Source organism: Gopherus flavomarginatus, chromosome 4, assembly GCF_025201925.1.
Source record: "Gopherus flavomarginatus isolate rGopFla2 chromosome 4, rGopFla2.mat.asm, whole genome shotgun sequence".
Classification (NCBI taxonomy): domain Eukaryota; kingdom Metazoa; phylum Chordata; order Testudines; family Testudinidae; genus Gopherus; species Gopherus flavomarginatus.
The window spans coordinates 9,915,412-9,927,799 of NC_066620.1; the positions used below are offsets into that span (position 1 = coordinate 9,915,412).

At 38.9% G+C, this 12,388-nt stretch overlaps 1 protein-coding gene across 2 annotated transcripts in view; it reads left to right on the top strand.

Annotated features, from left to right (window-relative positions):
- PLCB1 (phospholipase C beta 1) overlaps positions 1-12,388 on the top strand; it is a 663,557-nt gene that overhangs the window by 533,091 nt on the left and 118,078 nt on the right. For both annotated transcript variants that reach the window (XM_050952023.1, XM_050952024.1), the window contains exons 23-25: positions 323-432; positions 7,151-7,283; positions 11,693-11,746. In XM_050952023.1, coding sequence (XP_050807980.1) covers positions 323-432; positions 7,151-7,283; positions 11,693-11,746 — 297 coding nt within the window. The remainder of the gene's footprint in view (positions 1-322; positions 433-7,150; positions 7,284-11,692; positions 11,747-12,388) is intronic.

The window sequence follows — 12,388 nt, forward strand, 5'->3', positions numbered from 1 at the left end:
GACAAAAGAAACTCATTCAAAGCAGCAGCATTTCTCCTATCTTTTCTACCCCCAATACCTCTCACAGTAATAAAATAGGGATTAAAATTCTCACCTACATATTGACCTAAACATGTCCAGAATGTATATTTCCATAAATGGGGTTTCACGGTTAATGCCTTTGGTATGACGGCATAGTCACACATTCGCTAAAGATTCTGATGTTCAAGTGATAACTTTGAATAATAGATTTCAAGAAAAACTATGCACCTTCTTAACACCTTATGATCTCTACAACCATAGATTAAGGAACTTTGACCTGAAATGTTTACTTCATTTCCAGATGTGATTGAAGCATTATCCAATCCAATTAGATATGTAAACTTGATGGAACAAAGAGCTAAACAGCTGGCAGCACTCACACTGGAGGATGAAGAAGAGATAAAGAAAGAGGTAAGAGAGACTTCATATATTTGGTGGTATTTTCAAAAGCATCTACATGTTTTAGAACTTCATTGAAAGTCAGTGGGACTTGTGCTCATCAGTCACTTAAGGACTTTTCAAAATCCCACCCATTATCTAAGGGCCAGGTTTTGATACACTTACATTGTATACATTGTACTCCATGTGGGATCCTCTTCAAGTCTATAGGGTTATGCATGGTCAAATGAAGTAAGGGCATCAGAATCTGGTCTTTAGCGAAAAAGTGTTGGATGTCACACAACACGTGGGAAAAAAACAACCAGCCACAGCCCCTCATGGTTGTTTAGCATTCTGATTGTGTGGTTTTCCAAGTCCCAATGAGAGGATTATATCATTTGTTTTCTTTGAAAATTTTGGAGGAATTTTGAGGGCTTTCTATTTAACAGCAGTTGGTCTCTGAAAATTATATTCTCCTCACAGGAGGAGAGATTCTCTTCACATCCTGCACATATTCTGATGTCCTACCACATTACAAGCCCAATTTTCTTTTACACAAAGGCCCCTTTACATCTACTATAAGGCTCCATTAAACTGACAGAGTGGTGTAGAGTCCTTTGTGTCAATGAGAATTTAGACCTATTGCTCTAGTTTAACTGTAATTTTGTAGAAGCCAGATTTTCAGTGGTTCATTTAATATGGAGATACACCCATCTCATAGAACTGGAAGGGACCCTGACAGGTCATTGGGTCCAGCCCCCTGCCTTCACTAGTAGGACTAAGTACTGATTTTTGCTGCAGCTCCCTAAGTGACCCCCTCAAGGACTGAGCTCACAACCCTGGGTTTAGCAGGATGATGCTCAAACCACTGAGCTATCCCTCCCCCCATCTTTGTGCTTTTGTTTGCAGAAGCACTTATCACTAAGAATATATAAGAATGGCCATACTCAATATGGGCCAAAGGTCTGTCTAGCCCAGGATCCTGTCTTCTGACAGTGGTGAATGCCAAGTACTTCAGAGGGCATGAACAGAACAGGTAATCATCAAGTGATCCATCCACTGTTGGCCATTCCCAGCTTCTCGCAAACAGAGGCTAGGGACACCATCCCTGCCCATCCTGGACCTTTGATGGACCTATCCTCCATGAATTTATCTAATTCTTTTTTGACCCCTGTTATAGTTTTGGCCTTCACAACATTCTCTGGCAGGTTGACTGCATTGTGTGAAGAATTACTTCCTGTTGTTTGTTTTAAACCTGCTGCCTATTAATTTCATTTGTTGACCCCTAGTTCTTGTGTTATGAGCAGGAGTAAATAACAGTTCCTTATTTACTTTCTCCACACCAGTCATGATTTTATAGACCTCTATCATATCCCCCCCTTAGTCGTCTCTTTTCCAAGCTGAAAAGTCCATTTTATTAATCTCTCCTTATATGGAAGCTGTTCCAAACCCCTAATCATTTTTGTTGCCCTTTTTCAATTCCAATATGATGGGAGTTTTTAAGATGGTTTGACCACATCTGCACGTAGTATTCAAGATGTGGGTGTACCATGGATTTATAAGACTAAATTCACATTTGCCTGTGCAGGTGCAGTGATTGTACAAACATAAGTAGACATATGTGTATTTTTGTGCATACCTGGGGGCCTCTGACAATTATGCACTGATTTTCAATGGTAAATGCATATTGTAGTTGTATTTACGTGGAGGTTTAAAAACCACCTGTGGAATTTGGCTTCCCAATTCTCATTAATGTTACTAGAAATTGGGCATCCGAATGGCTTTGAAAATCCCAGCATTAGATTTTAAACAATTCCTGTGTCACACTCTAGGTTCGTCACATGAGTTAAAGGGTATTTAGCACAAGCAGTTAAGTCCTGATTCCTGGAAGGCCAGGAAACAGGGTCTCCACAGTCCCTTATGTGCCCCCTGCCCCATTTCCTGGATCCTCCATTATAAAAGCTCAACTGAACTCGCTTTTGTAACCAAGAATACACTCCCCAAATAAGATCAAATGAGTTAGTCATTACAGTTCCTTGGCCAACAGTTTGCCTCTTTGTCTCTTTATTATGTACAGTCTCACAAGTCTGCTTGAATGAGGACGCTGAAATATTCAATAGTATCTCAGTTTGTCTAGGACGCTCTACACATGAAATCCTATTTTAGTAGCAAAATCTTTTTTTAACATAATCTCTTACGCACGTCGAGAGGTAATTTTTTGCTTAAAAAGTGAATATGTATTTGATTTGGACAAGATTATCACTTATTTGTTAGTCTAAGAAAAATATTATCAGAAAGTACTTATTAAAGGCTAACGGGAAGATGGGGGTTAAATTGCTGCAAACAGTCTTGGTTAATGCTCTGATACTTCAAACAGCTTGAAATCTCTTAGGGCAAAGGCACTTACTTTACAGTAGGAGAGAAGTATGGTTTTTTTTTTTAGAGGAAAGTGACATGATTGTGGTATTGCGTTTATCAATAAAACTAGCAAAACGGATGCAGTGGCAGGAGATACATGCAAACTTGCAACATTAAGTTTCATTTTAAGTATCCCATTCCTACCATGTCTTGGTACACATACATCTTGGGTAAGATTCATGACATTAGGGCTGCACTCATCAATCTGAAATGGATTGAGCACTAAAAATGTATTTTTCTCATTCCTGAACTTTTGTATATTTTTCATACTATGTTCTTGTTTTCAACTTCTTGGGCAAGAGTTTCAGAATGAAGGGTGTTACTTTTCTACGCGCATGTTTGCTCATAAAAATCACACTTACAAGGGTAACTCTATGTCGAACTGCAAGATTTGCACACGCACAAATGTGTGTACACTCAATTTTGTTAAATGGAGTTTCAAATATATAGGCTATATTTGTAAGATTATCTATTATATGTCCAAAGATGAGTGGTTTCCTAGCATAGAATTTTTTTCCCTTTGATGCATTTAATCAGGCTTCTTGCCAGCAGTTGGTGAAGGAAAATAGACAAATTTTCAATTAGATATTAGAGGTTAACCTTCAGGTGTGAAAATCAGAAAAATCATAACCTAGCAACCATAGAAATTACTTAATAATTAATTGTACTCACAGTTTGAATCAGATACAGATTTGAAATGATACTATCTAGGAATAAAGCAGCAAAGTAGGAGAATTAGCTACAGAATTGATCATTTCTTTTGCAATATGTAGCACTTTATTTTCAGAAAAGAAGCACATTTGAACATGATATGAATACTCAGTTTTGGATCACAGGCAACTACATGAGTCCAGATCTTCCTTCACTGCAAGCCTTAGAGTTACTATGTTTAAAATGCTGTGTCCCAGAAAAATACTTTGTAAAATTAGAAGCATTTTAATACTTTAGTTGTGCATTGTAGCTACACAGCTGTAAACGTCCAGTACACTTTTTAATGTGCCTGTGTAAAATAGTTTGTAAGGAAGCAATTTTATGGGGCAGAGTATCTGCCCCATTCCACTCCCTTTGCTCATATGGCACAAAGGGAGCAGAAGTCACTCACAGGTCCCCAGCTGGAGATTCCTGAGCATGAGGAATTCCTCATCAGGTGTAGAGCCATGTAACTAGCCCCTGTGCCTTTTTCCCTGCAGTAATGCCACAGTTAGGGTTGCCAACCCTCCCGGATTGGCCAAGAGTTTCCCGGAATTGGAATCGATCTCTCTGTGGCTACTGAAACCAGTCCAGGAGATTTTAATAGGCCACTTAAAGCCTGGTCGGCAGCACAGCAGGACTAAGGCAGGCTCTCTGTCTGCCCTGGTTCCATGCGGATCCTGGAATTGATTGTCACGTCCGTCTGGCTCCTAGACGCAGGGGTGGCCATGGGGGTCTCTAAGCGCTGCTCCCCCTCTCCCGAGTGCCTATTCTGCATCTCCCATTGGCCGAGGCAGCGCACAGAGCCGCCTGGCCACCCCTGAGCCTAGGAGCCGGATATGCCAGTTGCTTCCGGGAGCCACTCAAGGTAAGCGCAGCCCAGCTGGAGCCCGCGCCCCACCCTCCTTCCTCACACTAACCCCCTACTCCAGCCCTGAGCCCCCTCCCACATCCAAACTTCCTCCCAGAGCCCGCACCCCGAACCTACTCCCGCATCCCAACCCACTGGCTGGCACCCCAGCAGCTACTCTGTCCTCATTCAGATCCTTCCTAAAGACCCCTCTGCTATTGACATGCACAGACATGAGTGAACAGAGACTGTAACCCTGAAATCTCCACTACATCCAGACAGGGTGGAGAGTGGTGGCTACAAGGAGCTGACTGTGGCTCACATATTCGGAGTCACCCAGCCTTGTCATAAGTCAGAGCACAAGGGATCCTGCCCTTACATATGCTGCTGGCATAAAGTCCCTTTTACAAGAAAGAATGGGGTCAGGCATATGGGATCTTCTGAGATGATCCACCCTCCTCCTCACATCAAGTGTGGTTAGAGTGGAAGGTAGCTACAGTGCCACTTCTTGGTATATAGTAGAACAGAATCCAATCCTATGCATCTGTATAAGACTGCTCTTCCTGGCTGAACACTAACCTTTGCTAAATAAGCACAGTCTTTTACTAAAGACATGACAAAGCATAGGGTGTAAACCAGGGGTAGGCAACTGTGGCACACGTGTCAAAGGCGGCATGCAAGCTGATTTTCAGTGGCACTCACACTACCCGGGTCCTGGCCACCAGTCCGCAGGGCCCTACATTTTAATTTGATTTTAAACAAAGCTTCATAAACATTTAAAAAACCTTATTTACTTTACATACAACAATAGTTTAGTTATATATTATAGACTTACAGAAAGAGACCTTCCAAAAGCATTAAAATGTATGACTGGCACATGAAACCTTAAATTAGAGTGAATAAATGAAGACTCAGCACACCACTTCCGAAAGGTTGCCGATCCCCGTAAACTAATGTTTCTTTTATACCTCACTACTGAAACTGTAAAATATGGGGGTGGAATGCATAATGTATTTAGAAAGATAGCCTGTGATATTCTCCATTAAGGGAAAATCACATTCACTTAAGAATTATGGGTGGTCATGAATTAGGAGAAGAGCAAGTGCTTTATAACAAGATTCAATTGCTTGTTACGTAAAAAAGGGCTCTTTGTTCACTTCCTGAACTTGTCTCACATTTGCGATTTAGTTTCTGGAAACAAATGTCTCTGGTGCCCAAAACTGAACAGCCGTGGTAATCGTTTGAAAACAAGGTGCAGTGCTACATGGATTTTATTAGCATATATCAACCTGCACACACAAAATTGGCTCCTTGCTTTCCATGCATGAATTTGTAAGCTGGGATGCAAGCTTGTAAGTCTAGCTTTATTTTTGTTAATCATTCATGCAGTGCAAGTTCTCACTAGCAGAGCATTTTTTATTAAACTATTGAATGTGACTTCCTTTACTAGTGTTTAAAGAAGCAAAAAATAAAACCAGCCAAGACTTCTGCCAAAAACAGGATCATTCTAGTGTGGACACGCACATCACTGTTCAGATCATGTTTTGCTTATGCATGAGATAAATGAAGTGGTTGGAATAGATTGAATCTCCTGATAGACACAATGGCGGTGGTATCCTTGTATCCCATTATATAGCTGTGTTAGATTTAAGATGTTGAGACAAAGATCCCTTCACAGTACACAAAGTGTTAAGTTATACGACTGTTGAGCCAGGTTGCAGTAAACTGGCTGTGTAATTAGCGTAAAACAATTATACCAGAACCTGTGTTGCCTCTTGATAGAGTGGCAGATGGATATTCTGAGAGCTGTCTCCTGCTTCTGCTTGTAATTTGATTATCCTTAAAGAGTGAAACAGAAGCAGCCTGAGGAACAAGCCAGGACTGTATTCAGCTGGTGCCATGGCAACCGGATCTTCAGACTGTTTTTGGCCATCTGAAAATCCAAATAGCTTACCAGAGCTGTGAGTCCCTCCTCCTCCTCCCTGAGCATGGAGTGCTTGTATGTCTTTGTAAACCTGACATCCACAAGAGTAACTGTAAGGTGTTCATAAAGGAACTGACAAGGAGGAAAAGGCTGTGGAAAATGCTGAGATGAGTTGGATACCAGAGACACATTTATGTAGAGTTCAGCAGGATGGAGGTACTGTTGATATGCTCTCTGTTGAGTGTAATTATGAGAATATTATATCCTGGGGATAAGAAGTATGTGTGTGTGTCTTGAGAGCTGGTGAATAATTACACTGTCATGTGTATCTAGTAAAATTAACTATGAAATTTAGCAGCAGTACCATACACATATTTTGTTCATAATAGCGATCTGAATTGTATTTTCCTGCTACCTTCTGCTTCCTTCTAGAAGGGTTTTATGATGCAGCACAATGCTGATTCCATGTAGTTTCACCTCTGATATTGCTAACTATTCCATATTATAAATGAGTAAATTACCTGTCTGTTTTGTGGCTGAAAACTACCCAGCTGAATTATATCTTGTTTAAAAAAAATTTTGTGGTTATACAAGACAAAAGTACACTCAGAGTAATAGTTCAGTAAGATATGTGCTGTATTTCTGAAAGTTAATCTGCAACAATGAACTGTAATACAGTGGAAAACTGAAGCTACTAAGTCCAGATTTTTCTTTTAGAGCAGTGTATTTAGAACCTGTACGAAATTTCAGGATCAAAAGAAGCATGAAGGTTGGACTGGAAATAAATAACTCCCTCCCCTTCCCCCTGCATGTATTTATTATGTATATACCTATTTGGAAAAGTAATGTAAAATATTCTGTATCTTTAGGTTGATCAGGGGGATGCACCATCAGAAGCTAATAATGATCCCAGACCAACACCAGCGGAAAATGGACTAAGTCACTCCACTTCTCTGACAACGAAGCCAGCAACTCAGGTTGTCCATAGTCAACCAGCCCCGGGTAAAAGACTTAAACACATTTTTCCTACATTAATTATTTAAAAAACAAAAAACAAAACCAAGACATGGCTGAATAACACTTCCTGGGTGCTTGGCATTTAAAAAAAAAGCTTATAAAATGAGTAGGAGAAAATTGTCCTGTCTTGTAACACTTATTATTATTTATTTCACAGCATTAGTAATAGCCTCTTTCTGGCAGAAGGATACCTATCCACTTATGCCTGAAAAGCAGTCACCATTGGAGTGAAACAGGTCATGATTATACAAGAGTTGAAGACAGAAATAATAAATAATAATAAAATATAGGGTGATCAAGCAATTAAAAATGAATCATGGTTAATAGTGTAATTAAAAAAAAATTGTGATTAATTGTGTGATTAATTGCGCTGTTAACAATGATAAAATACCATTTAAATATTTTTAGATTTTTTTCTACATTTTCAAATATGTTAATTTCAATTACAGCACAGAATACAAATGTACAGTGCTCACTTTATTTTTATTACAAATATTTGCACTGTAAAAAACAAAAGAAATAGTATTTTTCAATTCACCTCATACAAGTACTGTAGTGCGATCTCTTTATCATGAAAGTTGAACTTACAAATGTAGAATTATGTACAAAAAATAACTGCATTCAAAAATAAAACAATGTGAAACTTTAGAGCCTACAAGTCTACTCAGTCCTATTTCTTGTTCAGCCAATCACTTAGACAACCAAGTTTGTTTCTATTTGCAGGAGATAATGCTGCCCGCTTCTTGTCACACTGTCACCTGAAAGTGAGAACAGGTGTTCTCATGGCACTATTGTAGCCGGTGTCGCAAGATATTTACATGCCAGATGCACTAAAGATTCATAGGTCCCTTCATGCTTCAATCACTATTCCAGAGGAAATGCGTCCATGCTGATGATGGCTTCTGCTCGATAACTATCCAAAGCAATGTGGACCAGCGCATGTTCATTTTCATCATCTGAGTCAGATGCCATCAGCAGAAGGTTGATTTTCTTTTTTGGTGGTTTGGGTTCTGTAGTTTCTGCACTGGAGTGTTGCTCCTTTAAGACTTCGGAAAGCATGCTCCACACCTCATCCCTCTCAGATTTTGGAAGTCACTTCAGTTTCTTAAAATCTTAGGTCGAGTTCTGGGGCTATCTTTAGAAATTTCACATTGGTATCTTCTTTGAATTTTGTCAGATTTGCAGTGAAAGTGTTCTTCAAACAAACGTGCTGGGTCATCATCCAAGACTGCTATAACATGAAATATATGGCAGGATGCAGGTAAAATAGAACAGGAGGTATACAATTCTCCCCCCAAGGAGATCAGTCACAAATTTAATTAACACATTTTTTTTTAACTAGCATCAGCAGCATGGAAGCAAGTCCTCTGGAATGTTGGCCGAAGCATGAAGGGGTATACAAATTTTTAGCATATCTGGCTTGTAAATACCTTGCACGACCAGCTACAAAAGTGCCATGCGAACACCTGTTCTCACTTTCAGGTGACATTGTAAATAAGAAGTGGGTAGCATTATCGCCCATAAATGTAAACAAGTTTGTTTGTCTTAGCAATTGGCTGAACAAAAAGTAGTACTGAGTGGACTTGTACACTCTAAAGTTGTACATTGTTTTGTTTTTGAGTGCAGTTATGTAACAAAAATAATCTCCATTTTTACACATAATTCTACATTTGTAAGTTCAACTTTCATGATAAAGAGATTGCACTACAGTACTTGTATGGAATGAATTGAAAAATACTATTTCTTTTGTTTATCATTTTTACAGTGCAAATATTTGTAATAAAAATAATATAAAGTGAGCACTGTACACTTTGTATTCTGTGTTGTAATAGAAATCAATATATTTGAAAATGTAGAAAAACATCCACAAATATTTAATAAATTTCAATTGGTATTCTATTGTTTAACAAGTGCGATTCATCGCAATTAATTTTTTTGAGTTAATCGCATGTGTTAACTGTGATTAATTGACAGCTCTAATAAAATAATAATAATAATAATAATAATAAAACACACTCATAGACAAGGACTCCTTGAACTTTGGAGAGGCAGTGAGCAGAATCCAGTATGAACATTACTTTTGTATTTACTTGTGAATCTTAAGTACCAGTGCAGCACTTAAACGTGATAGGCCAGGTTTTCAGTAGTGCCCAACACTTCCTTTGTGCCAGTGGAGTGAAATCTTGAGAACAATGGATGCCATGGAATACTAAACACATCTGAAGAATCTAGCCACTTCATGAAGGTGCCTAAATGGAGTTGAGCTGCGTAGAAAATCGGACCTCAATTTTGTGTACTGAGCATTTTTTTGATACCTGGCTCTATGTTGATAAGCATAATAGCAATATGTTTTGAACGTCTCCTAGTCTTACAGTAAAGTACACAAGTCCCTTGCTTCATATGCTTTCTAAAATCTCACTTCTTCCAGAAGTGAGTTTGTTATGCCAACCTCTGGATGTCCCAGGGTGACCAATCTTCTGTTATCGAATATTTACATGCCTCTGTCTCTTAAATTGCCATGTCTTAAGGGCTGTCTTCATTTTCATATATTAATACAGCACAAGCACATTGTTAATGCTAAATAAATAATAATCCCCCCATGCACATTATCCTGGGAAATGTACATTTTTACTCCTGTCTCAGGTCCTCCAAAATAATTGCCCCATCATCTCAACACCCACGCCTAGACTTTTATTGGTTTGGCTATGGGCCTGTGATACTTGAGAAGCAATTTGGCCACTCAGAGAAAGATGTAAATAGGAGAGGACATGTATTTTAATGAAGAAGGGCACAGATGCAAACATAAACATTTTTCCTGAGTTTTGAAAATAACAAAGTATTCTGTAATTGTGCAGCTGAGTGTTCCATTATGAGCAAGGTTGTTTGCACAACAGTTCCTTATGTCCAAGAGCGGTAGACTCTTAAATTGCTTTTATAAAAATATGTCCAGTTATTTGTGCAAGTATTTACCTTTTACTGTACACTTAAAATTCATTCTTTGAAAATGGAGTCCTGTATACATTTGTATTGATGTATCTATTTTTAAAAGAATTCTAAAACCACATTTCCAATTTAATTATTGATTGTTCATCACAGGCCCAATCCAACTTCCACAAACTTCAGAGGAGTTGAATCAGACCCTTTTAAAGCACTTTTGAACTCTCACTTAAAGTACCAGTGTTGTACTAACCATGAGTCAAATCCTGTTTACCTTACTCACATGATCGGTCCCACTGAGTTCAGTGGCATCCCTCTCAGCTAGGGTGTTTTATTTTGTGTTGTGTTGTTTGATGTTGATACAAGTGTTGCCTCTGCAGACAATAGGCCTAGTTTGCCTTTATTATATTCACTGTCTTGCTTTCATTATATTACACATTTATTATATTCAGCAGTAATGCAAGGAACCTACAGGCCTGTACCCTGTACACCATTAGCTTCAGCACTTAGCATAAAGCTTGAGGCTTATGAACGTTGGCACAGATAAATGGCCCAATAGTCACTCCCAAGTTTTGGGGAACTGAGAATAAAGTGTTTAAGGGGACATTTTCTCAGAATTTACCATAACTACATGAACACGAGCTAACATCTGCAGATATCTGATCACAAGAATGCCCTGTCAATGAATCAACATATATGATAATAAATGGAGGTCATTAGCATCCTAACCAATAGGAGAAGGGCACCTCAACATTAGTATGATGAGGAAATACAGATAAGGAAGAGGAGAGAAGCTCGTACTGAATGTGCATTAGGCATAGTGGCGTCAGCGTAACATATTATACAAGTTGCATCCCAGCCTGCGGGCAATAGGAGAGAGAGGTGTAGTCCTTGGGAGATGCCAGGATGATAGCCACTGGTGATGATGAGGAAGGTGATGGTGATGAGGAAGATAATGGCTAACATTGTTCTACAAGGAATGGTGTGAGTATATGGATGTGCAGCTGGACATTCTGTACAATCTCCATCCACCTTACTGAGCTGGACTGTTTGTGACTTTGCTAAATGTATTAATAAACTATTATAAATACAGAAGTTTTCCTATAGTGTGAGTGTTGCAACTGTGTACATTGGGGTTCCCAACTCTACAGTAATTTTAATACTGAGCCTGATCTTGGGACAAGAACCTTTCAACCCTCAAAGTGATAACTGGAATTCTCAAGTAATCAATATAATTAATACATAATCTATGAATTGGGATACACATCCATGTTGCTACTCTTGGGCAGTGTGAAAGGTACCTTAAAATGTATTTCCTCACATTATTCAGAATGTTTACACAACTGTATATGCTATGTCAACTGCAATAATGATATAGAATATATATAATTTTTCTACAGGCAACATGTGACTTCTGTTTAAAAAGAATTGAAATCAATAATATCTTTTACTTCCAGGTTCTGTGAAAGCACCTGCAAAAACTGAAGATCTTATTCAGAGTGTCCTAACAGGTAATAACTATACAGGTGTTATGCAGTAGCATACTCTGAATGATTACTACGGTTTTGTCCAGGGATACGTACATTTCATAAAATAGGCTACCTGGTTTAGACTTTTCATTGTCTGATTATTGCTGAAAGAACTTTATGGCAAATGTACATACCAGGACTTGTTCTCTTACGACACAATCCTGCATCTTGAATGGCAAACCCCCCATTGACTACAATGAGAGTAGGATTGGGTCTCTGCAGGGAGCTTTTTCTTAATATCTCCGTCTGTTGCACTACTGCCTGTGCTAGTAATGGTGGGAGTACAGACACTTCCTGACTTATGCAAGCGTTCTATTCCAGAACACTTTGCGTAAGTCAAATTTTCCATAAGTCAGGAACGTATACCCAACAATTGCGTAAAACAAAAAAAAAAACAAAAACAAAAAAGCTTATGGAACTTATGGAACTTTTTCCGTAAGTCCAGATTTGGGTAAGTCGGGTTTGTGTAACCCGGGGAGCGTCTGTATTCGGAGTCTGAATGCAGGGAAGGTACCAGTATTCTGACCACCATGTCACCTAGACTAACTCTGAGCAGACTTAGATGGCTTATTGTCAGCGCCTTGCATACGCTAGAGCTCTTAATATTGGAGATTTTGGAAATCC